The 26,996-nt window shown below is 48.0% G+C and overlaps 1 protein-coding gene across 1 annotated transcript in view; it reads left to right on the forward strand.

Moving 5' to 3' along the window:
• Nucleotides 1–20,495, forward strand: part of SLC12A7 (solute carrier family 12 member 7) — a 99,786-nt gene extending 79,291 nt beyond the window's left edge. The window contains exon 24 of the mRNA XM_037015436.2: nucleotides 20,441–20,495. Coding sequence (XP_036871331.2) covers nucleotides 20,441–20,480 — 40 coding nt within the window. The 3' untranslated portion in view covers nucleotides 20,481–20,495. The remainder of the gene's footprint in view (nucleotides 1–20,440) is intronic.
• Nucleotides 20,496–26,996: the final 6,501 nt, after the last annotated feature.

Genomic DNA, 26,996 nt, shown 5'->3' on the forward strand with positions numbered 1-26,996 from the left:
TACTAGTCCGGTCTGCCCTCGGAGTCCGCAGATTAGGATAGGAAAGGAGATCAGCTCAACCACTCCCCGACATTCCCGTCCATCTGGAGGCAGGGGATAAGGAGCAGCGGACACCAGGAGACCTTTCACCCGAGACTTAAGACTGGTAGCTGACACTAATGTCTTTTAAGTGGCTAACAGGTGTCCAGACACATTTTTATGAGATAAAAAGTGCAGCATTTAGTCAGGAATAAGAGCAAAGTGTAGATCTACTTTGCGTTGGTAAGCATCGGGTTCCGTGAGATTGATGGAGTTGGAGGCACGCAGCGTGTAAAGGAAGTAAGGAGTGACCTTGCCTCACCCAGAGGCCAGTGTGGCCCGAGAAGCAGGCTAGGAGTCAGAGACAGAGAGAGACACTCCTCACGGACACCCAGGCAGGCTGTTGGGGTCTGATTCCAGACACATGGACCTTGGAGGAGACACTGAAGTGTAGCCTCAGCCTAGACTCTCACAGTTGCCCATGGCCTTCCTCAGTCCCTGGCATCCAAGGCGATGCCTCTGAAGGTGAATCCTGGCCTCCTCTCAGGTGACTTTCCCGGCTCCCAAGGGAAATGGGGGATCCCCTGAGGGAGACGCAGGGGATCCTGTTCCTCAAGACTCTGAGATCAGCAGCCCAGCTGGTCTCATGTAAGTGGCTGACGAGCGCCCGACGCTGTGTGCCACAGATGGCTTCCGTCTATAAGGACAGCAAGAGAAAAGGCAGGCTTGGATGCCGATACTCACCTCCCAAGTTATCCCGGACGAGACCCCAAAGATGATGCCGGGCTTCTTGTTTGCAGAGCTGAAGAATGAACTTAGCAAACAGTTAAGGTAGGAGAGCCAGGGAGAGGCTTTTATTGAGAGATACAGAGAAAGGACAGAGCTTCTGGCTCACACCAGGAGGGGACAAGAGAGCCCCAGCATTACCTTTTACTATTTAATGTTTATGGGGTCTTTAATGATGCCCCCTTTCTCATCTTTGATATGGTTAACCTGTGCCTGTTTATTTTCCCCTTGATATAACTTTTAGGGGTTTAAGATTTTGTTTTTTTTTTCTATTGCAAGCAAATGATTTCTGGATGGTGAGTTTTTCTTGTGCATTTTCTGCTTCATTAATCACCAGTGTTGTCATCGTTGTCTTTCTTCTGATCTATTGAGGGTAATAGCTTGATTTTCTGTTATTTTTCCAAATTCTTGAGAAAAATACTTAGTTCTTTGATTTTCACATTTTTCCTAATTTATGCCTTGACTAATTGATGTTTTCTTCTAGTACAGCCTTAACTGTGTCACACAAGTTTTCACACTTCATGTTTTTATCGTCATCATCCAATTCAAAGTATTTCCTAATTTCTATTGGGACCTCTTGATTAATGGATCATTTAAAAGTTTGTCACTTTATTTTCAAACATTTGGAATTCTCTCCCATGTATCTTCTTTTGATTTCCAAATTACTCTCAGCGTGTCACAGGCTATTCTCTGTATGTTCCCAACACTTGAAAATGTGTGGTTCTTTCAGACCTAGCATATCAGCAGCCTTGGTGAATGTTCCTCATGCACCTGAAGGCTGGGTGCTCCAGGGCATCTACCAGATGCAGGGTTCCAGACATGCCGACCGGGTCAAACTCGCTTACTGTGTTTGTCAAATCACCAATATTTCTACTGATTTCTGTCCACTTCCATGGTATGACTTTCCCCACCTTTTCAGGTTTACATACTTACATTTATGCGTGTAGTCAGAGGGAACATACAGTGTGCTTTGTTTTACTTTTACAATCCAGTCTGAGAATCTTTGTCTTTAATTAGACTACTCATGCAATTTAATAGTTTAATGAAATAGCAGTTACCTTATTTTGTGTTTAAATAAAGCTGCATTTGTGTTAGAATTTACCATGTAGTGGCTTCCTCTGCCCCTTTTCTATCCTTCTCTGCCAGTTTTTGACTAATCAGATATTTATTTCGCCCATAATTAGATCTCTGTTATTTTTTTCATGATCTCCTACCCACATCCTTGACGTACTGTAGTGAGAACAGTGGCCTTTCTGGACAGCGAGACTCATCATGACTTGAACCCCTTACCTGTGCTGGCTTTTGGGCTATTCTGCACCCTAATTTTATGTGTACTTAAATTCTACAAGATGTTACTGCCATTGTTGTTTTCCATCAGCAGTCACCCAGATTTACCCACACAGTTACTCTGTCTGTAGTTTCTCACAATTTCCTCTATTTTCTTGCTTAAGAAGAATAAAAATTTGGGAGAATAATTTCACTTCTGAAAAAGTTCCTTATCATTTATTTTAGTGAAGATCACCAATGGAAAATTCTCTCGATTTTTGTTCATTTGAATACATCTTAACGTCATGTTTATTTTCAGAAATATTTTAACTGGGCATTGAATTCTAGGTGACTTATTTTTTTCCCAGGATTTTTAACATATCATCAACTGTCCTCTGGTTTCCCTCATTTTGGCTGAGAAGTCAGCTGTCTGTCCATCTGTGTATGATTTTTCTCTTTATTTTTATTTTTGACAATTTAACTAGGATGTGCCTAGCTGTGCTTTTCTTTGTATTCATTGTGCTCCATGTTTATAGAGCTTCATAAACATGCAGCTTGATGTCATTCATTGGTCTGGAGATTCCATGGCCCGTGTTCATTCGTTTCCCTCGTTCCCTCTCCTCTCCTTCTGGGACTACAATCCATGCAAGTCATTCATTACATCTCACTTTTTTTCCCTCTTTTTCTTATTTTTCCCCTTCAGATTTCATTGCATTATTCTACTGACCCATCTTCCAGCTCCCTGACCTTTATTCTGCTGTCTAACCCATTGCTAAGTCCATCTTCGAGAACTTAATTTCAGTTAAGTAGCTTTTCTAGCATCTCTATTTGATTAAAAAGTGATTTAAGCTCTTCTGTGAAATTGTCCATGTTATATGTCTGTGTATTATTAACAACAGTTAGTTTAAAATTCATATCTGTTAAGTCCAGTATCTGTTCACATTTGATTCCATTCGTCTTTTGTCTCTTGGTGTTTGGCCATTTGGTCATAGGAAATTCTGAGTAATCTTGGATGTTACTCATGAAAATATAGGTTCTGGATGATGTATTTTCCTCCAGAGATTATTTAACTCACTTCTATGGGAAGATAAGCTCTAAGTCAAGGACACTAAACATCCAAGAAACTTAAAAATCACAAAAGAAAAAGCCACACCCTGGAAAGCTTATAATGTCTCAGCAGAAGTGTTCAAATCATTTCAAAGAGGTGTGACAAGTACCTTGAAAAGATAAGGGAAGAAATTAGCAATGTGGAAAAGAAAAAAATACCCTGAAAAAGGAGCAAAGTAGAAACAGTAAGTATAAAATACAGTACTTGGAAGAACTATTTTGAGGGCATAGTCAAAATATTTTCATAAGGTTTCAAAAGATTTGCCAACAAAACCCACAATGAAAACATTTTTGGAGGAAACCTCAAAGCAAAAAGAGAAACACGTCCAAGAAAAGATGCAAGAGACACGAGGATAAAGGAAAAGGTGAAAACTATGCCTTTATAATGTTTGTTCTCTTAAAGAACTAAGACAAAGAGATGAAGCACACACACTGACCCGGAACTGGGACTTTAAATATTGACTCAGCGCAGGAAGGATGTGGAGGCCCAGGGGTATGAGAGACCACCGAAGTCATTATCTGGTTGGGTGAACACTTTGTTATCAGTTTAAATAAAGGTAGAAAGTGAGAAAAATTAGACAGAAAAGGCAGAGCAAGGTAAAGTTTAAGAAATGATAGGAAAAGTCCAGATGCACCAATAGTCACCAGAAATCTAAATGGGCTGAGGTACCTGTTATGCATCCCGAGGGGTCCCATGGGGGCCCTGGCTGGGCCTCACAGGTTTGCCAGGCACCACTCCCCCTCACCCTGGCCTCGTGTCCAAGCCCGGTTTTGGGGCTTGTGTGGTCTGGGTTGGGGAGAGGTGCCCACACCCCCTGGTTCCCAGGGCACATGCCCCCACGCTGACACCCTCAGGTCTCTCCCTGGGCGCCCAGATGTGAGTTTCCAGCCTCCAGTGACATCTGACCCCAGCACACCCACCACACACGTGTGCCCTTGCAGGAACCAGCTGCAGCCTCCTCAAGGCCTCCAGACGGCATCCCAGGACGGCTGTCCTCTCCACACCCCATCAGAGGTGCTGTCGGCTCTGCCTCCAAACCTGCACAGAGCCAGCCACTCTCCCCACCCCGCCCAGGCCCACAGCGGCCCCAGGGCTGGGTCTCACTCTGTGCCCCCACACAGTGTACCCTCCACAGGGAGCCAAAGCACCCCTGAAATGAAGAGTCAGGCCCAGCCACCCCCCAACCAAACCCTGGGATTCCTTCCTCCTTCCACAGCCCATGCCGTCACCTGCCCACCCATCTTTCTGCAGCCACTGGACTCGGACTCAGCAGCAGGTCCTGCCCCCAGGGACAGGGAGCTCCCTGCCAAGATGTCCTCAGCCAGTCCTCGGTCCCTCCAGGTCTATGCTTGGCGGCCACATGGGGGTCCCTGCTTTCATCAACCACTGTGTGGATGCCAGACGTTTGCCACGCACATATCCACAGCATGTATGACAGCTCCTCTCAGGGGCAGGGCCCCCCTCACTGCTGGGCCCCCAGAGCATGGAGGAACCCTCCCATGGCAGGTGCTCTAGGGATTATTTAGGAAGAAACGAAGAAATAATGAACCATGAGTGCTGAGTGGGCCCTGGTGGTCTGCGCAGGTGCCCAAGGGAAAAATGACCACGGAAGGTCCTGACAACCCAGGCCTGTAAGTTTCGCAGGCCGGCTTCCCGGGCGGAATTGCCTTCTCCGCTGCAATCCCCTGTGGGGACCCCTGCAGCCCAGGGTGGAGGTGTGCCTCATGGCGCCCCTGCAGGATCTCAATTGAAGGGGACACATGACCATGAGGAGTTGTCCCTGGACCCCAAACATCAGAGTCCCAAAGACCCAAGCCCCAGGCTGGGAGGGGTGCTTGTCGGGAGTCAAGGCCTCTGCCAGCGGCTTCTGTCCAGTTTGCTTCTTCATATGGAAACAATGTCAGGCCATAAAGATCCACGCTCTGGATCTTTATGGTTTCATGTTAGGAAGTAAACATTCTCCTCCAAGAATACCACGTCAAGTCATGATGAAGTTTTGAATTCCAGCCTCAAGGGGGAGTTAAATCAGTCCTAAACCATAGCATGCAAGCTTGTAATAAATCGGATGCCATGTTCTGCCTCCACGTGAAAGTTGGACCCATTTCCCTGAGTTATTTGAATCAGCATGTGATGCCCTTCACAATACCTCAAAGTCAGGAACAAAAGTATAAACTTCAAAAGTCATTAATGTGATTTAATGATAAATAAACTTCAAAGCCCCGAAAAACAGCAGAACTTCATCAAAGCAGAAAAAACAAGTACGTTTCCAGCTTAGACTTGAAACCCTACCAGTAGCCCAGCCCCAAGCACTGAGCGGAAGGACTGCAGAACTCGCCAGAACAAGGGTGTGGCCTGCACCCCCTGCCCTGCGGCCTGTGCCCCCTGCCCAGAGGCCTTTGTTCCCTGCTCTGCAGCCTGGCCCTCTGCCCTGCAGCCTGTGACCCCGCCCTTTGCTCCCCATCCTCCATCCACAAGAATGAAGCCCGGCCATGCACACAGCTTTGCTTTGCAGCCCTGAGGAGCACGAACTGCTTTTAATGTTTTAGAACAAGATTAAACAGTAATTTAGGAGCCTACAGGGAGACCTTCTGAAATTTAGCAAGATGGCGTCTGAATGTTTGCTTTAATGGAATGTTACCAGCTTCTCCGCTTTGAGCGTTTTTCAGTAAACTTCAGCTCAGGGCCTTGCTGCGGACAGGTGTGCCTCTCTCGTGGCTTTGGAAACGGAAACCAAAGTTAGTGTCAACAGAAGTTAGCACGTTGAAAGATGGTGCTCGTTCCTGAACTACGTGTTGAAGTGCATCAAGGTCCCGTTTAGGACCTAAGGGTTCCCTCGTGAGACTGTGCCCCTGCAGCCTGCCATCACCCCGAAGGCAGGCACGTCACTCAGAATGCAAGCAGGGTTGACCCAAACGCAGGCAGCCACCGGCATGGCGGCTACCATCTGGCCATAGTGGAAAGTGGAAGGGTTGAGCTCTTCTGCCCTGTCTCCACCGCAGGAGGGGCTGCTCTGGAGCCCCTCCCAGAACCTGCCTCCCCCAGAGCCCCTGTCCTTCCCACTGAGTCGGGCCTCAGCTGGGCTCCTGCCGGCAGCTAGGCCATCGTCAGCACTGACACACGGAGCGCAGCCCAGGGCACAGCGGGCTGCCATAGCACCTGCCGGTGCACTTGGCCTCATCTGTGTCCCTCTCCAGGTCCCTCTCCCCTCCAAGGCCTCCTGCTGGGAAGTCTCCAGCCCATCAGAGCGTGTCAGGCGTGTGTGTTGGGTGCCTGTATTTTGTTAGACCATCAAGGTCCAGCACATGGTTTGGTGGGATATGACCCTGTGCCTAGGCATCTGGAACACAGCTACTGTTTCCTGCCGGGTCATAGGCATGCAGCTCCCATGGGGCCCCACGAACAGCCTCCTGTGTGGGGCTGGTTCTAACAGCGATCTGGTCCCAGTTCTCACAGTGCAGCAGTGCCTTCATGAGTGGCAGTTTTACTGTATTTTGCCTCTTTTTCTTCCCACACACGCCTGGCTGGGCATCCGGCACCCCGCGGGCAGGAATTGCACACACTGACCGGGTTCCCACTGCAGAGGGAGCTCCAGGGCCCAGGATGCCAGAGAGCCTGCTCCTCCTGGGCTTGACCACGAGCGGCTGTTCTAAACACAACAGTTGGAATGATTATATGTTTTCCTCCTCTATTCTGTTAACACATTGAATCACCAACCTTGAATTTCTGGACAAATACAACTTAGTTATGACACATTATTCTTTTTATGTAAAAAAAAAAGATTCACTCTGTGAAGCTGTTTTGTTAACATTTTGTTTAGGTTTTTGCATTTATGGTCACAAGACTGATTGATCTGTAGCTTTTTTCCTGTAATTTCCCGTTGTTGGGGGTGAAGGTTTGCCATCCTCATGAGACTATTTGGGGAACATTTCCTTTATATTTTTTTTTTTTTTTTTTTTTTTACAGTAAGAACAGATTTGTTTATTCTAAAACTTTAAATTCTGTCTGTTTTTAAAACATTTATTAAAACTCTTAGGTAATATTTTCTTAGATATACAGTAATGAATATATATATGTATTTAAGGATAAAAAGGAAAGAAGAGAAAGGCATAGAGTAATTTTGTTTGTTTGTTTGTTTGTTTTATATCCTGCTCTTTATTAAATAGTATCATATAACATTTTACAATATCAATACCTAGTCTTCAAAAACATGACTTTAAGATATATATAATTGTTCTTGGTATGAATGAGGCATAATTTATTATGAGTTATTTTATGACTTTCTGCTTTTAAAAATAACCATTTAAATATTCTAACAAATCTTTGTTATTTAGAAAAAAATAGAAATGGAATCTGGGTCAAAGGATTTGAATGTTTTTAAAACATTGTCTTATTTTCTGAATTTGCATTTATACATTTTAAATGCATTGTACTTCCATTTCTGGCATAGTTTAAGGCAGTATCATTTCAGTAAGAAATTTATAAATAAACTGAAACTCAGCAGATCCTACTTGTAAAATTGTAAAAGTGGGGGAAAATTTAAATACTTCATTTTCAAGCCAAGAAAACCAGCAGTCTGAAAATACATCAGGTCCTGCATGGCTATAGAATCATCTGGTTTGAACCAATGTGTTGTCTCTACTTCAGCTGATTCAGCAACTCTGGCCTTTCTGTCTCTGAGCTAATTTCAAGTATTTCTTTCTACTCTACTTTTGAAATAAGGTAGGCCTCAAGGTCCCTCCTGATAGATGCCCCTTCAACTGCCATGGCCCTCGCTCTGCCTGTGGAATAGATGGGAGTATGTCTTGCCAGTGAGCTTCAGCCCCTGGCAAGTTCCCTCTTGATTTGGTGAGACTGGAAAAATGACAGGAAAGTGTTTATATCCAACTTTATTCCCACCGTGGCAGGTCAATCACTAGAATCCTGTCCACTCAGAGCGAGTCTCCATGCAACAAGCTGGTCCCTGCCTCTGGGCCTCTCTTCTCCTGCAGCCGTCTCAGTCTCTGTCCTTGGCGCTGCCACCCCTCCTTCCTGTGCTCGCCTGCAGCCTGCAGCCTGCAGCCCAGAGCACTTGGCGGAACTCTTTTTTTTTTTTTTTTTTTTGAGAGGGCATCTCTCATATTTATTGATCAAATGGTTGTTAACAACAATAAAATTCAGTATAGGGGGGTCAATGCTCAATGTACAATCATTAATCCATCTCAAGCCTAATTCTCGTCAGTCTCCAATCTTCTGAAGCATAACGAACAAGTTCTTACATGGTGAACGAATTCTTACAGAGTGAATAAATTCTTACATGGTGAACAGTACAAGGGCATTCATCACAGAAACTTTCGGTTTTGATCATGCAATATGACCTATAAACCATCAGGTCAAATATGAATATTCATTTGATTTTTGTACTTGATTTATATGTTGATCCCACATTTCTCCTATTATTATTATTATTTTTATTTTTAATAAAAAGCTGAAGTGGTAGGTAGATGCAAGATAAAGGTAGAAAACATAGTTTAGTGCTGTAAGAAGGCAAATGTAGATGATCAGATGATCAGGTGTGTGCCTATGGACTAAGTATTAATCCAGGCTAGACAAGGGCAGCAAAACATCCACGGATGCAGAAGATTTCTCTCAAAGCAGGGGGGGTGAGGTTCTGAGCCTCACCTCTGTTGATCCCCAAATTCTCACCTGATGGCCCCCCTGCGACTGTGCCTGTCTTAGGTTGTTCCTCCCTTGAGGAATCTTACCCGTCTCTGGCTAACCAGTCATCTTCCGGGGCCATACAGGGAAATGTAAAGTTGGTAAGTGAGAGAGAAGCCATATTGTTTGCAAAGGTTAGCTTTTTACTTCTTTGCAGATTTATGCCCTGTGGCTTCTATGCCCAGCACTTGTCTCGAGGTATCTTTACCACCTGGAGGAATTATGATACTCGGTAAATTCGATATGAGGCACGAATTCTATTTAAGGTTTGTAATTAGGAAGGAAGAAGAAAAGCTATAGATGTAGCATATGAAGGAAACTTGGGAGGATTGATTATTTCTTTGACATATCTTCTTGTATAGTACCTTAAGTATGTATAGGTTTTAAACTACTAACTAATTTGCACACACATATTAACATAATAGGAATACGGTGACATAAACAAAGCAAATCTATAATTACCATCCATCTCCAGTGAAGCCAAGAAAACCATTTAGGCACCCTAGGCATTTGTGAAAATTTATCTATGATATGATGGATATTTTCCAACTGTACTTGAACCATCAGACAAATTAAAGCAGCCCATTTCTGGGATCTGTTCACATCCCATATGTTCTTTTAACCATAGATAGTCTATAGTCATGAGATTTTGGGGTGCTACAACTTGCACCCCTCCCAACTCCTGGTTGAGTTCCAACAGTACAGATCCAGTCAAATTCGTTGTCTCACTGTATGCACATGCCAGCCTAGACATCTCCCTCCTCCTTCTTATGGCAAGTCCAGGAGACGGTGTGCTGGATGCAGCCACAACCGCAGCATCGTCCGGATCCCTGTGGAGGCTTTTTGATGATCATCCCCCGGCACTAGTCCTCCAGAGAGTGCTGATGCCGGAAGCTCCTCCTCATATCGTATCTTAGTTCATTTTCTGGGTATCCAAGCTAGGCCTTGATCTTCTGCGTAGAAACAAACAGACCCTTTGCCCACACTTTGACATGCCCTCTATACCACTGTGCAGAACTCATTGGAGGTCAGCACACAGTAACTGCTTTTTTTTTTTTTTTTTAATTAAGAGAAAGGAATATTATCAGAAAAGAGTACCTCCATAGCTGATCATCTGACACCCTTTAAGTGATCAACATTAAGGATATTTAAAGCATGCGTTGATCTTTGATTTACCAATAGTTTTATCCTGTTAAGGAGTAATCCCCCTTTTCTTTCTTTCTTTCTTCTTTTTTTTTTTTTAAATTTTTAATCTACACTTACCTGAAGAATACTATGTTTACTATGCTCTCCCCTATATCAGGTCCCCCCTAACAACCACATTACGGTTACTGTCCATCAGCTTAGCAAAATGTGGTAGAGTCACTACTTGTCCTCTCTGTGTTGTGCAGCCCACCCTCCCCTTTCTCCCTCCCCCCCATGCATGCTAATCTTAATACCCCCCTTCTTCTTCCCCCCCCTTATCCCTCCCTGCCCACCCATCCTCCCCAGTTCCTTTCCCTTTGGTACCTGTTAGTCCATTTTTGGGTTCTGTAATTCTGCTGCTGTTTTGTTCCTTCAGTTTTTCCTTTGTTCCTATACTCCTCAGATGAGTGAAATCATTTGGTATTTCTCTTTCTCCGCTTGGCTTATTTCACTGAGCATAATACTCTCCAGCTCCATCCATGTTGCTGCAAATGGTTGGATTTTTCCACTTCTTATGGCTGAGTAGTATTCCATTGTGTATATGTACCACATCTTCTTTATCCATTCATCTACAGATGGACATTTAGGTTGCTTCCAATTCTTGGCTATTGTAAATAGTGCTGCGATAAACATAGGAGTGCATCTGTCTTTCTCAAACTTGATTGCTGCGTTCTTAGGGTAAATTCCTAGGAGTGGAATTCCTGGGTCAAATGGTAGGTCTGTTTTGAGCATTTTGATGCACCTCCATACTGCTTTCCACAATGGTTGAACTAATTTACATTCCCACCAGCAGTGTAGGAGGGTTCCCCTTTCTCCACAGCCTCGCCAACATTTGTTGTTGTTTGTCTTTTGGATGGCAGCTATCCTTACTGGTGTGAGGTGATACCTCATTGTAGTTTTAATTTGCATTTCTCTGATAATTAGCGATGTGGAGCATCTTTTCATGTGTCTCTTGGCCATCTGTATTTCTTTTTTGGAGAACTGTCTGTTCAGTTCCTCTGCCCATTTTTTAATTGGGTTATTTGTTTTTTGTTTGTTGAGGCGTGTGAGCTCTTTATATATTCTGGACGTCAAGCCTTTATCAGATCTGTCATTTTCAAATATATTCTCCCATACTGTAGGGTTCCTTTTTGTTCTATTGATGGTGTCTTTCGCTGTACAGAAGCTTTTCAGCTTAATGTAGTCCCACTTGCTCATTTTTGCTGTTGTTTTCCTTGCCCGGGGAGATATGTTCAAGAAGAGATCACTCATGTTTATGTCTAAGAGGTTTTTGCCTATGTTTTTTTCCAAGAGTTTAATGGTTTCGTGACTTACATTCAGGTCTTTGATCCATTTTGAGTTTACCTTTGTATATGGGGTTAGACAATGGTCCAGTTTCATTCTCCTACATGTAGCTGTCCAGTTTTGCCAGCACCATCTGTTGAAGAGACTGTCATTTTGCCATTGTATGTCCATGGCTCCTTTATCAAATATTAATTGACCATATATGTTTGGGTTAATTTCTGGGGTCTCTAATCTGTTCCACTGGTCTGTGGCTCTGTTCTTGTGCCAGTACCAAATTGTCTTGATTACTATGGCTTTGTAGTAGAGCTTGAAGTTGGGGAGTGAGATCCCCCCTACTTTATTCTTCTTTTTCAGGATTGCTTTGGCTATTCGGGGTCTTTGGTGTTTCCATATGAATTTTTGAATTATTTGTTCCAATTCATTGAAGAATGTTGCTGGTAATTTGAGAGGGATTGCATCAAATTTGTATATTGCTTTCGGCAGGATGGCCATTTTGACGATATTAATTCTTCCTAGCCATGAGCATGGGATGGGTTTCCATTTATTAGTGTCCCCTTTAATTTCTCTTAAGAGTGACTTGTAGTTTTCAGAGTATAAGTCTTTCACTTCCTTGGTTAGGTTTATTCCTAGGTATTTTATTCTTTTTGATGCAATGGTGAATGGAATTGTTTTCCTGATTTCTCTTTCTATTGATTCGTTGTTAGTGTATAGGAAAGCTACAGATTTCTGTGTGTTGATTTTGTATCCTGCAACTTTGCTGTATTCCGATATCAGTTCTAGTAGTTTTGGAGTGGAGTCTTTAGGGTTTTTTATGTACAGTATCATATCATCTGCAAATAGTGACAGTTTAACTTCTTCTTTACCAATCTGGATTCCTTGTATTTCTTTGTTTTGTCTGATTGCCGTGGCTAGGACCTCCAGTACTATGTTAAATAACAGTGGGGAGAGTGGGCATCCCTGTCTGGTTCCCGATCTCAGTGGAAATGCTTTCAGCTTCTCGCTGTTCAGTATAATGCTGGCTGTGGGTTTATCATAGATGGCCTTTATTATGTTGAGGTACTTGCCCTCTATTCCCATTTTGCTGAGAGTTTTTATCATGAATGGATGTTGAATTTTGTCAAATGCTTTTTCAGCATCTATGGAGATGATCATGTGGTTTTTGTCTTTCTTTTTGTTGATGTGGTGGATGATGTTGATGGATTTTCGAATGTTGTACCATCCTTGCATCCCTGGGATGAACCCCACTTGGTCATGGTGTATGATCCTTTTGATATACTGTTGAATTCTGTTTGCTAATATTTTATTGAGTATTTTTGCATCTACATTCATCAGGGATATTGGTCTGTAATTTTCTTTTTTGGTGGGGTCTTTTCCTGGTTTTGGTATTAGGGTGATGTTGGCTTCATAGAATGAGTTTGGGAGTATTCCCTCTTCTTCTATTTTGTGGAACACTTTAAGGAGAATGGGTATTATGTCTTCTCTGTGTGTCTGATAAAATTCCGAGGTAAATCCGTCCGGCCCCGGGGTTTTGTTCTTGGGTAGTTTTTTGATTACTGTTTCAATTTCTTTGCTTGTAATTGGTTTGTTTAACTTTTGTGTTTCTTCCTTGGTCAGTCTTGGGAGGTTGTATTTTTCTAGGAAGTTGTCCATTTCTTCTAGGTTTTCCAGCTTGTTGGCATATAGGTTTTCATAGTAGTCTTTAATAATTCTTTGTATTTCTGTGGAGTCTGTCGTGATTTTTCCATTCTCATTTCTGATTATGTTGATTTGTGTTGACTCTCTTTTTCTCTTAATAAGTTGGGCTAGAGGCTTATCTATTTTGTTTATTTTCTCAAAGAACCAGCTCTTGGTTTCGCTGATTTTTGCTATTGTTTTATTCTTCTCAATTTTGTTTATTTCTTCTCTGATCTTTATTATGTCCCTCCTTCTGCTGACTTTAGGCCTCATTTGTTCTTCTTTTTCCAGTTTTAATAATTGTGATGTTAGACTATTCATTTGGGATTGTTCTTCCTTCTTCAAGTGTGCCTGGATTGCTATATACTTTCCTCTTAAGACTGCTTTCGCTGCATCCCACAGAAGTTGGGGCTTAGTGTTGTTGTTGTCATTTGTTTCTATATATTCCTTGATCTCTATTTTGATTTGTTCATTGATCCATTGATTATTTAGTAGCATGTTGTTAAGCCTCCATGTGTTTGTGAGCCTTTTTGTTTTCTTTGTAGAATTTATTTCTACTTTCATACCTTTGTGGTCTGAAAAATTGGTTGGTAGAATTTCAATATTGTGGAATTTACTGAGGCTCTTTTTGTGAGCTAGTATGTGGTCTATTCTGGAGAATGTTCCATGTGCACTTGAGAAGAATGTATATCCTGTTGCTTTTGGATGTAAAGTTCTATAGATGTCTATTAGGTCCATCTGTTCTAGTGTGTTGTTCAGTGCCTGTGTGTCTTTACTTATTTTCTGCCCGGTGGATCTATCCTTTGGGGTGAGTGGTGTGTTGAAGTCTCCTACAATGAATGCATTGCAGTCTATTTCCCTCTTTAGTTCTGTTAGTATTTGCTTCACATATGCTGGTGCTCCTGTATTGGGTGCATATATATTTAGAATGGTTATATCCTCTTGTTGGACTAAGCCCTTTATCATTATGTAGTGGCCTTCTTTATCTCTTGTTACTTTCTTTGTTTTGAAGTCTATTTTGTCTGATATTAGTACTGCAACCCCTGCTTTCTTCTCACTGTTGTTTGCCTGAAATATGTTTTTCCATCCCTTGACTTTTAGTCTATGCTTATCTTTGGGTTTAAGGTGAGTTTCTTGTAAGCAGCATATAGATGGGTCTTGCTTTTTTATCCATTCTATTACTCTATGTCTTTTGATTGGTGCATTAAGTCCATTTACATTTAGGGTGACTATTGAAAGATATGTACTTATTGCCATTGCAGGCTTTAGGTTCGTGGTTACCAAAGGTTCAAGGTTAGCTTCTTTAGTATCTTACTGCCTAACTTAGCTCACTTATTGAGCTGTTATATACACTGTCTGGAGAGTCTTTTCTTCTCTCCCTTCTTATTCCTCCTCCTCCATTCTTCATATGTTGTGTGTTTTGTTCTGTGCTCTTTTTAGGGGTGCTCCCATCTAGAGCAGTCCCTGTAGGATGCCCTGTAGAGGTGGTTTGTGGGAAGCAAATTCCCTCAGCTTTTGCTTGTCTGGGAATTGTTTGATCCCACCATCATATTTAAATGATAGTCGTGCTGGATACAGTATCCTTGGTTCAAGGCCCTTCTGTTTCATTGCATTAAGTACATCATGCCATTCTCTTCTGACCTGTAGGGTTTCTGTTGAGAAGTCTGATGTTAGCCTGATTGGTTTTCCTTTATAGGTGACCTTTTTCTCTCTAGCTGCCTTTAAAACTCTTTCCTTGTCCTTGATCCTTGCCATTTTAATTATTATGTGTCTTGGTGTTGTCCTCCTTGGATCCTTTCTGTTGGGGGTTCTGTATAATTCCATGGTCTGTTCGATTATTTCCTCCCCCAGTTTGGGGAAGTTTTCAGCAATTATTTCTTCAAAGACACTTTCTATCCCTTTTCCTCTTTCTTCCTCTTCTGGTATCCCTATAATACGAATGTTTTTCCTTTTGTATTGGTCACATATTTCTCTTAGTGTTGTTTCATTCCTGGAGATCCTTTTATCTCTCTCTATGTCAGCTTCTATACGTTCCTGTTCTCTGGCTTCTATTCCTTCAATGGCCTCTTGCATCTTATCCATTCTGCTTATAAATCCTTCCAGGGATTGTTTCACTTCTGTGATCTCTTTCCTGACATCTGTGATCTCCTTCCGGACTTCATCCCACTGCTCTTGCATTTTTCTCTGCATCTCATCCCATTGCTCTTGCATTTTTTTCTGCATCTCTGTCAGCATGTTCATGATTTTTATTTTGAATTCTTTTTCAGGAAGACTAGTTAGGTCTGTCTCCTTCTCAGGTGTTGTCTCTGTGATCTTTGTCTGCCTGTAGTTTTGCCTTTTCATGGTGATAGAGATAGTTTGCAGAGCTGGTACAAGTGACCGCTGGAAGAGCTTCCCTTCTTGTTGGTTTGTAGCCTTTTCCTGGGAAATAGCGACCTCTAGTGGCTTGTGCTGGGCAGCTGTGCGCAGACAGGGCTTCTGCTTCCTGCCCAGTTGCTTTGGGGTTTATCTCCGCTGTTGCTGTGGGCTTGGCCTGGCTGGGGCTGTTCCTCCAAAATGGTGGAGCCCCGTTGGAGGGGGAGCAGCCAGGAGACTATTTATCTCCGTAAGGGGCCTCTGTGCTCCCTGCTGCCCAGGGGGTTAGAGTGCCCAGAGATCCCCAGATTCCCTGCTTCTGGTCTAAGTGACCTGTCCTGCCCCTTTAAGATTTCCAAAAAGCACTCTCCAAACCAAAACAACAGCAGCAACAATGAGAGAGGGAACAGAAACAAAGAGGAAAAAAAAAGGAAAAAAAAGGAAAAAACAAGCGATTTTTTTTTTTTTTTTTGTCCTCAGGTGCCGGTCCCAGGCCCCCGCTCACTGGTCCTGCTACCCTGTCTCCCTAGCACCAGGGTCCCTGTCCTTTCAAGGCTTCCAAAAAGCACCCACCCACCGGTCCCGCAGGGAAGGAACGCTCAATATTCTTTGTCCTCAGGCACTGGTCCCAGGCACCCGCTCACCAGTCCCGCCGCCCTGCCTCCCTAGCACCGGGGTCCCTGTCCCTTCAAGGCTTCCAAAAAGCACTCGGCAAAAAGAGAGAAAAAAAAGGGGAAATACGCGCGATTTCTTCCGTCCTCAGGTGCTGGTCTCAGGCACCCACCCACCGGTCCCACAGGGAAAAATGCGGGATATTCTTTGTCCTCAGGTGCCGGTCCCAGGCACCCGCTCACCAGTCCCGCCGCCCTGCCTCCCTAGCACCGGGGTCCCTGTCCCTTTTAGGCTTCCAAAAAGCACTCGCAGAAAAGAGAAAAAAAAAAAGGGGAAAAACGCGCGATTTCCTCTGTCCTCAAGTGCCGGTCTCAGGCACCCGCCCACCGGTCCCGCAGGGAAAAACGGGGGATATTCTTTGTCCTCAGGCGCCGGTCCCAGCCACCCGCTCACCAGTCCCGCCACCGTGCCTCCCTAGCACTGGGGTCCCCGTCCCTTCAAGGCTTCCAAAAAGCGCTCGCCAAAAAGAGAAAAAAAAAAAAAAAAGGGGAAAAACGCGCGACCTCCTCCGTCCTCAGGCACCGGTCTCAGGCACCCGCCCCCAGGTCTCGCAGGGAGAAACGCGGGATATTCTTTGTCCTCCGCCGCCGTTCCCAGGCACCTCCTCACCGGTCCTGCCACCCTGCCTCCCCAGCAACGGGGGCCCGTCCCTCTAAGGCTTCCAAAAAGCGCTCGCCAAAAAAAAAAAAAAAAAAAAAAAACCGCTCCAGTTTCTCTCCACCCGCCGGGAGCCGGGGGGAGGGGCGCTCGGGTCCCGCCGGGCTGGGGCTTGTATCTTACCCCCTTCACAAGGCGCTGGGTTCTTGCAGGTGTGGATGTGGTCTGGATGTTGTCCTGTGTCCTGTGGTCTCTATTTTAGGAAGATTTTTCTTTGTTATATTTTCATAGCTCTATGTGTTTTTGGGAGGAGATTTCCACTGCTCTACTCACGCCGCCATCTTGGCTCCGCCCCCCTCCTTTATATTTTATATGGAGTTATTTATGCAAGCTTGCTCTTAAATTAACTCTTCCCTAAATGTTTGGAAGAATTCAGAGTTTTCTTTGTGGGAAGATTTAATGTCAGACTCCATTTCTTCTTTTTCTTCATTTTCTATTAAGGTATCATTGATACACAATCTTCTCTCAGGTTTCACATGAGCAACATTGTGGTTTACTGCATCCCCCCGTTATCCAGTCCCCCACACACCCCATCGCAGGCACTGCCCACCAGCACAGTGAGATGCCAGAGTCACTACTGGATTCAGACTCTATTTCTTTAATGGATTCAGATTTATCCATTTTCTCTGGTGTCAGTTTTGAAAAATTGTGTTTGCAGAGGAAGTTGTCCCTTCTATATTGTCAAGTGGCACAAAGTGTCCCCAAACAATCCTGCTGTCACTGAGCATCCGCAGGCTGTCTGGGGCGGCTCTTCCTCTTGGATGCCAGTGACTGGTGCCTCTTCTGCTCTCCTTCGCCTTCAGCAGGGTGAAGCATGCTTGGTCTTTTCGAAGACTCATCTTTTTAAAAACAATCTTTATTGTGCGGTTTTTATTTCATTAGCTTCTGTCTTATCTTTGATATTTCCTTCCCACTACTTTCCTTGTCTTTAATTTGCTTTTCTTTAATTTCTTAAGATGGATAATTAGGTCATTACTTTTAAATTCTTTTTCTTAAATATTCATTTAAGATGATAAAGTCACTTCATCCCACAAGTGTTGTCATATTTTTATCATTCATTTCAAATATATTCCAATTTCCACTGACTTATTTTTCTGACCTGTGAATCACCTAAAAGGTGATTGCTTAATTTCCGAATGGTTGAGGATTCTTAAGTCACGTTTTTATTACTCCAGGTGGTCAGAGAAAAACCTGTACACGATTTCCATCTTTTACATTTTGTGGAGTCTTGCCTTATGCCCATGTATTCTCAGTCTGGTTAAATGCCGGGTCTGCACTTGGAAAGTCTGTGCTTATGCACTGATGCAGTGTCTGTATTTGTCAGTCACACAAATTTGTTTTACACATATGTATCTTTCAGCAGAGTATCACCAGCTTTAAGAGTTACTGAGATCTGTGAGTTAAAACCTCCCACAGTGATTGTGGATTTGTGTTTCAACCTTTGGCTCTGCTTTTACATCATATAGCCAGTCTGTCAGCAGGTGCACACAGATTTAGGATGCTGAACCTCCTGGCGCACTGATCCTTTATCACTGTGGAAACTTCTCACTGTCACCACGAGTGGCAATGTCTATCTCTGGTTTTGAATCTGAGCATCTGTTTCACCTTCTACAAAAGCTGTCTATGCTGGGAATGGAGTCTGGATTGGCAGTCATTTTCTTTAAGCACCATAAGAGGCAGGTATGTTCTTCTCTGGATTCCATCATTTTGTTGCTACTGGGAAAGTGACTTTTATTTTTCCTGTGGCTGCTGTTAAAATATGTCCCCTTGTCCTTGGTTTTCAGCAGCTTGCTGGGGTTTATCTTTGCGTAGCTCAGCTTTCAGTGGTCACGCTTCCTGACTCTAGGATTCCAAATACACACATGGTATCAACTTTTCATCATGTCTTCACCTTTTAAGCTGTTTTTATTTTACTCTGTTTGAATGCATTTTCCCTCTGCCTCCACTTTTCACCTCCTATCTAATCTGCTCTCTAACCTGACTGCGAAGGTTTGTCTTTCTGTAAAAAATTCTTACATCTTTTTAGAGGAATGATTGACATACAAAAATACAGAAGATGATTACATTTAAAGTGTGCAATTTGCTAAGTTTCGGCAGAGAGACAGATGCCTGTGAAGCCATCACCACCATTGGCTGCACGCAGACCCCGAACCACCGTCCTTCCTCCTGGCTGCATGCGCCCCCGCCCTGTTTCTGGCAAGCACAGGGATCTTGAGAAGCCACCGCCCCTCTCCGTGTCAATTGGCCTTCGCCTCTTCTCAAATGTTTCAAGCATCTTCATCATCCACATTCCCAGGGCCCCGTGGTGGAGGAGGGGAGCAGTCATTCCAGCTTTGCTTTTCTACTCCTCCCTGACACCCTTGAAGGCCAGCAGGACCTCCGCCTCTCCCTGTGTCTGAACCTCTTCCACCATCCAACTTTTTTCTCTTGGAATGAACAGTGTGGCTTATTTTTTCAAAACATGATGTCCATTTTTCTCTAACTTGTCATTTATCCCATTCTGTGTGTTTTTAATTTCAATGATGATATACTTCATTCTTTATGGACTGAATGTGTCCCCCAGATTCGTGTGATGAAATCCTACCCCCCAGAGTGATGGTGTCAGAACTGGGGGAACCCTGAGAGGTGAGGAGGTCACAAGGGTAGAGCCCCCATGAGGGACTGGTGCCCTGAAGAGGTCCCCAGAGTCCCCCTGGCCCTCCCACCACAGGAGGACATGGAGGGCGCCACCAGTGAGCCAGAAAGAGGCCTCCTCAGGGCCTGACCACGCTGGCACCCGATCTGACTTCCAGCCTCAAAACCGTGGGAAACCAGGAACGTTTAAGCCGCTTCATCAGCAGCATTTTTGTTATAGCAGCTGAACTGATAAGACAAAGTTTTATTTGTTCTTTTAAAATATCTTCCTGCTAATTTTTCATTTCTTGCTTAGTTTTCATTTTTTGTTTTTTCTTTTGTCCTAGATTCATTCTTTGTTAATTAACCGTTTTAAACACAGTCGTGAGGTGATCACAGGGGGGCCCCACCGGCTATCCCTGCTGGCCTCTCTGGCTGCCCGTTTTCCTGGGCACTGCCGGCAGGGCTGCCAGCTCGCTTCAGCAGAATTCCGTCTGAGCCCCACTTGGGGCGTAGTGGCACTGCTGCTGGCAGGGAGTCCCAGCCTGGGACCTTCTTGTCATTTTATCTTGGTAGTTACTGGGTCACAGAAGTGTTAAGTCAAACACAAACGGAGAACAGCCTTGAAAATCCCCTGAGCAGACAGAACCAGTTAGTCATACGTGCAAAGCTTACATTAGCTTGTTTTGCAACACAAGCTGGGATAGAACATCCCTGGGGCTCCAGTCCCGCCCACCAAGAGACGGAAATTCCTGCACCTGTGTCCTGCCCAGGCTGTTGGGAACATCCCCTCAGCTGGAGACTGGTTGCTGTAAAACCCCAAGGCTTTTCCCTTTGAAGGCTGTGGTCTCCTCCACTCCCCACAGCGCCTCTGCAGAGAAGCCTCCTGTTATATCTCCACCATCGCCAATCATGGCTCCTGCATTTCCCTGGCTTCTCGACTTAACAGTGATGGACACAGCTCCCAAACTGCTGGCAGGTTCATGATATGAATTCATGCCATTTTATTGGGAAGCAGTTTTCCAAGTCCGTCGTTTCTCAGTGTAGCATCACTGAAGCTTTCTCCTGCGTCTGCTTTGTTTTTCCAGCATTCCCACCAGTGTGTACCTCGTGCCCTTTACCTTTCAGTGTCGCAGCTTGCCGTGGAGCACACCCAGGCCCTTTGTAGTCCTCTCACATTTGGGCCCTGCCCTCCCAGACCTCACGGTCCGATGGAAGAGGAAGACGCAAAGTCTCAAAACCAGGCGGAGGTGTGACAAGTGACCCTGCAGTGAGGGGCTGGGAGGGATGCCCGCCACACACGGCCTGTGCCCTCACAGGAAGAGAAGCTTCTACTAAAAGTCTGTGTAAGTTGCTATTAATGCAGTTAAAATGTCACTAAAGGAATTTATCAGAGAGAAGAAAAACCAGTAGAATAGTCCCTGTCAAGTGGCAGGAGAGGGCATCAGGGCTGAGAAGCCAGGTGGTGGGCATACTCTCGGGAGTTCGCACCCAGAGGGCCCTCGGCCACCTGCTGTCAGGAGGCATTTGTCCCGCTTTATTTGGTAAGGACTGATGGACTGTGCAAGCGTGTAGTTTTATGGTCACTGGGCGTGCAATCTGGTCACTGGGCTTCAGCTGAGGTGCTGTGTCAGGACTGGTCGGGGCTGAGAAGGGGCTGCAGAACTATCTAGACCTATCAGTCAGGTATTTGCATTAACTCTCCAAATACAGGGAGGAGAAATGATAAGGGAAAATAATGTGAACAAATGTATTTTTATTTGCATTTAAAACATTTCTTAGGAAGAGGAATAAGCCTTTTGCTCGAAATCCACCTTGGGACTATTTTGAAGTGTCAATTCCTTTATTCACTCAGTGAACATTAATTTAGTACTAACTACAGGCTGATTTGCTATTTATATTTCTTTGTGCCCAATGACACCCTGGTGGCATCAAGCATACCCCGTGCCCAGAGGGTGAGGGGGCAAGAGGTCAGAGGGGTTGGGGGGTCAGAGGGCCCAGGGCTCAGGGCCCAGGGCCAAGGGAGAGGCTGCTGCTGGAAGGAGCCTGCGTGGGGCACGGGGTGGGTGGGGCCGGGTCTGAGAAGTGCAGCGACCAGGCAGGCTGCCCCCTGGCTCCCATCCACCCAGACCCCCAGCTGTTCTGAATGCTTCCCGGGCTCCAGGAGGGTATGATGCAGACCGTGCGCTGAGCTCCACTTCCTGCCAGTCCAGCCTGCCCCGGGCTCCTGGGGCCCTCACGGTGTCCCGCCCCTCCCTCCTGCCCTCAGCCTCCTGGGGCTCACAGGGCAGCTTTGGTCTGGTGGCACATGGTCTGGCCAGAGATGGGTGAGGGTGGGAGCCCAAGTGCCCTCAGTGATGACACCTAGTTGGAACTCGGCCTGAGTGTTCCCAGTTCCCCAAGGTCAGAGGCTGAGGGGAGCCACCGAGTCCCAGCCTGGGGGCCTTGTGCTCGTTTGGCGGCACAGGCTCTGCTTTGCACCCACACATGAGGCCCAGCGGAACCCTTACCTCTGGTTGCGCAGAACATTTCAAGACAAGAAAGGGCAATTTCTGAAGTGGTAACCGTCACAGCAGAAATGTGGCCAGCCTGGCCATCATCAGACAAAGGAGACAGACCACCTGCTGGTTGCACTTGGGTCCAGAGAGGTCTCTGTGGCTCCCTCTGAAGTCCCCCGAGAGGCCCCAGTACCCTGCAAGCGTCTTCTCCACTTGCCTCACCTGCAGCCCTGGGTGTGAAGCGGCGTAACACCCATGTGTGGGGTGCTTCCCTAACCTGGCTGTGTTTAAAATGCAACGAGATGCGAAGTGTCAGCATGTGTTGCTGTGTGCCTGCGTTTCTGAGTGGGTCTGCAGGTGTGTGTATGTATGTCTCTCCCTATGTGTCTGCACGTTTGTGTGTCTCTGCATGTGTCTGCTCATTGGCATGTCTGCACTCCATGTGTATCTGCATGTGAGCTCAGTGCAGCAGCTGGCCCAGCGGGGTTCAAGAAATGGTCTAAAACTCTAGTAGTTCAACACTCTGACTTCATGAAGAGGCGGCTGGGCCCAGGGCGTGGCAAGAGTTACCAGAGCTCACAGAGCTGGTCGGCCGTTCTGGCCCTGGGTCCCCGTCCCCACCCACTTCACCGCACCTTTCTGGCTCCCCTGCTGGTCCCCAGGCTGCCAACCCAAGCTGGCTATCATTGACACCCATTTTGCCTGGCTGTGCCCCACTGCTTGCACGGGGTCACCCAAGAAGCAAGGTCATCAGGTTTTTGAATCCAAGTGAGCTGGCCGCCTGCCCTTGGTGGTCTGAAAGGCAGAGAGCTGGGTGAAAGGCAGCTTCAGGGGTGCCAGCAAACCCAACACTGACGTCCAGATGGGCTCCACTGAGTGCGCCCTGCCCCTCGATGTGACCCCTTCAGTCTGAGGCCCTCCTGCGGCTGTTCAGGGGAATTGGAGGCAGGAGCCTGTTTTCATGAGAGCAGTTTCCCTGATGCAGCGAAAAACTGGTGCAGCTCTCAATGATAAAGCCCGCGCAGGAACAGAGGGTCCTCTCAGAAGCAGGAGGCGGCGGGTGCAGCCTACTTGCCTGCATTTGCCTTCTCTAAAACCGCGTGTCCCCCTAGTGAGTGGGTGCTTGTCGGGAGCGGAGGCTCCTGCCTGTGGGGGGATCTGAGTGGGGCGTGGCCAAGGGGGGGGTCAGTGCCTCGTGTTCGGGGCAGGGGGCATGTCTGGGTGCCCCTTGGCATCACAACGGCCTGTCTGGTGCCACCCTGATAGCCCCAGCAGACTGCAAAACTCGCGTGGAAGCCCCGTTGGGGCTATATTGCTCTGGAGCGATTTGTACCTGCTGCCCTCATAGGGGTGACATTTCTGCAGATGGTGGGGGGCAGGCAGGAAAGGCTGCGGCATCTGCAGCAGGGTTCATGCTTCCTGGCAGCTCTATGTCTGCGTGGTCCGTGGGGACAGAGGAAACATGTGCAGCCCACAGGAGGGTTGGTGCTATGGGGCACCTGGGGCCACTTTCTATCCTCCGACCTCTGGGGAACGTCGGAGCCCACCGCCAACGCCTCAGTGTGTGTGGAGCTGGGGCAGGTGATGTCCCCACTTTGGGAGGCCAACAAGGGGCCAGTCAGCCCCCTTTGCGGTTGATGCCCTGTGACCTGCAAGATACATGCCACTGGGTCTGGATAGAGCCTGTCAGCAGAGCCAGAGAGCCTGTTGGCTCCAACATTCTGACCCAGGAGCTCTCACCACAGTCCATGCTGACTGGATGCATAGTCTGTTCATGAGGCCAGGCTTTGCGTCAAATCACAAAACAGGTCTAGGAGGGTCCCGTTCTTAGTAAAACTGCAAAGGAAATGAGCTGATTGCAATGCTCCCTTCCATCATGTCACTGCCCTCAGAGCCAGAGGGAGCTGGGGACATGGGACACGGGGAACATGGAGGGAGGGCACAGGGCACAGAAGACAGGCCACAGGGGACACGGGGGGTACAGGGGACACAGAGGGCATGGCGAACATGGGGGCTGGGCTGCAAATGGAGGCAATATGATAAAAAGCGAGGTCAGGGGCAGCGCAGGGAGTTAAAAGTCTTCAAGGCATCAGCAACCAGGAAGCGTGTTAGAGGGATGTCATGTGTGTGGTGCCTACCAGTAAACTAGAAACATTTGGACCACAGCAAAAGAACGTGGGGCTTAGGGTATGAAACATGGGCCATCTAAACGTGTAGGCGTCTCTAGAGGGGCCAAGGGACGAGGAGAGTGAACAGAAAAAGCCATGGCTGAAATCCGCTTTGGAATTGCCTATGTGCCTCTACAACTAGGGAATCAAAGCAGCGGGCATGTTTTGCAGCTGAAAGTGGGGGTGGGCAGTAGCTGGAAGGAGACAGCTTCAGCTCCGGCTGGCGTGGGACGCGGTGCACAGGAGCACTCCCCTCCCCACCCCGGGACTCCCGTCCTCCCCCCTCCCCTGCTGTGTCCCCCCCAGCTGCACCCTCCGCTGCCTGGGTGGGAGGGACCTGGGAGGGGCTGCCTGTTCCTGTGGCCTGAGCTGGGGTCGCTGGGTGGGGTCTGGAAAGGCATTAGGGTGAGAGCACAGCCAGCCCAGAAGGTGGGCCCAGCGCCGGCTGCTTGTGGAGTCCCCACTGGGCATCTTCCCTGGGGCACTGGGCTCCGCAGCAGGCCAGGCTGCTGGGAGCAGGAAGCCTGTGCCCTGCGTGGTTCATGTTGAAAACTAAGGACGTCCCGCCTGCTCCCGCTGGAGGCCACAGCGCAAGCACCTTTGCACCCACCCACAAGCCTTACAGGCCCGTGCTGGCTGAGCTGTTCCTAATCCGCATTTCTGTTCGCTCCTCTGCCTGCAGCCCAGGTGGAGAGGACCCCAGCCTGGCTGACCCTATGAAGCTCGGGGCGGTTTTCCATAGCAATGCTGTTTGGGAGAGTGGCAGCCCCTCTGTGTGCCTGTCGCTCACTCAGTGCTTGCTCACTCAGTGTTATGGGGCATGGGGCATGGGGCCTCGGGCTGTAGAAGCATGGGCCTGCAGGCCTGACCTGGCACAGGACCTCCAGCTACCAGTGTTCTCCTTCAACATGACGAAAGAGACAGCCGGCCCCCAGGGCTCCCATGCTGGTCCCGGAGGCAGGTGCTCAGTGCTTCCCTGGAGCCCTTGCCTGGCGCTCAGATGGTCCTGCTGCTGCCCCTGCGCACCCCCACTGCCTCCTGCTCCTCCACACCACAGCGCACCGCCACCTCATCTGCAGCTGGGGAGGGCAGCGTGCCTCCCAGAGACCTGGACCAGCTGGGCCTCTCCATGTGTGTCCATCACAACCTCTGTGATGCACTAAGTCCCCGCCAGGCTGTCCCTGGGGTGGGAGTGTCCCTTCCCCCCAACAACAGACCCTACTGTGCATCCCACCTGCTGCGTATACCACTGTGCCTCCCCAAAGCGTGGCTGCACCACGGCCCCAGCTACACCCGAGCAGTTTTCTCAGGTAGTCATTTGTCTTTCCCCACCTTCCCTCAGAAGCACACCGCATGCCAGCTCTCGGCAACAAAGCCCACTTTGCTCAGCCTGGGCACCCGGCCCTGGTGGTCTGCTGGATGGCAGGTCTGGACCCCCTCAAGAGGACCCCTGGCCTGGATGTGAGGAGGGTGGGCAAGGCCTCCAGCCATCAGCAGTTAGCTCGCTGGGCCCACCTCGGCCAGCAGGGCCCGCTCTGGGGGCCCAGCGGGGTGGTGGAGCTGGGGAGTGCACGTTGTGGGTTGAGGCCTGGCTGCCTCTCTGCCACGGGTCCTGCCAGGCACATCCACACAGCTGGCAGCCGTGGGACCAAGGAGCCTACCCGCAGAGCGGAAGGGAGGCAGGACTGAGAACCTGACCTGCCGGCTGGGGGCCAGGTGCGTGCGGCATCCCGAGCAGTGACAGATCGGAGGACAGGGGACCTGGCGGGACACAGTACCTGGGGGTCATACTCTGTGCAGTGGGAAAGCCTGTGCAGAGGGAAGAGCTGACAGCAATCAGCAATTGCTCACAAAGGAGGGAGCGCCAGAGTCTCTGCACACGTGGGAGCGTGTCTCACAGGGCAGAAGAGCAGAAGATGCAGCAGAGAATCCCGTCGCCCACTGGCTGAACTCGGGACGACAGGCACCCCTGCAAGATGCTTGGCAGATCTCTGGGTATCCTGAACGGTGACTCAGGACCAGAACTCTCATGTGCACGGGCCCCCGAGTGTGACTCCCCAGACTGTTTGAGCCTGCAACGTGCCCCAATGGGGTTACCAGCACACCCAGCAGGGACCTGCTGGGCCCCCCAGAAGGGGCCGCCCCAGGCCAGACTCAGGGGCGCCATCAAGTGGGCTAGGAAATGGGCACACATTGTCGAGCTGCAGCACTCAGCCCTAGCTCAGCCCATGGAGGCCTGGTGAAGCTGAGGCTGTGCAGAACCACGGTGGGGGCAGCAGCGCAGGCAGGCAGCAGTAGGCTGGAGGGGACGTTTCCTCAGCCCGTGCTGTTAAGACCAACACCCCTGGCATGGGGGCAATCCCAGTGGGGTTCCTGTCTGTGGGTGTGAGCCATCCTGGGGCCAGACCAGCAGAAACCTCAGGAACTGCCCCCCAGGGTAGTCAGTCAAGACCAACGCCTCATAGAGGTAAGGATACACGGTGCCCGACCCTCTCTGCTCACACATTGCCTAGCCCTGTAGAAACTGTGGCCTGGGATGACCGTGGGCTCCCTTGGGCCTAGCCGCATTGGCCCGTCACCACACCTGTGTGCCAGGCATAGTCCCACGGCTGTGCCAGTCCATGCAGCCTCAGGCCTCGGCCCACATCACTGACTTGGCAGACTCCACAAGGCCTGGGAGGCCGCACGCACGGCTTCCACACCCTGCAGACTCCCTGGGGACCACACTCTGGCCATTCCTCACCGAAGAGTGGGCTGCCTGTCACACGGACACAGCTCCACCCCACATCCCCTCCCCATCCTGTTCCCCAGGATGAGTGGTGCCCAGCCATGAGCATCTTGGGGTTTGGCCTCCACCCAGAAGCCTCCCATGAGGAGCCACGTTCTGCGTCCTCGCCCCTGTGCCCACCATCTCCAGCAAGGCCCCAGTCCAGAAGGGCATGTGGGTCCTGAGTGAGCGCGACGGGCTGAGCATCTTGGTGTCCCTGCCCCATGCTACCCATCCTGCAGATGCACATG

This window comes from Manis javanica, chromosome 1 (assembly GCF_040802235.1).
Source record: "Manis javanica isolate MJ-LG chromosome 1, MJ_LKY, whole genome shotgun sequence".
NCBI classification, from domain to species: domain Eukaryota; kingdom Metazoa; phylum Chordata; class Mammalia; order Pholidota; family Manidae; genus Manis; species Manis javanica.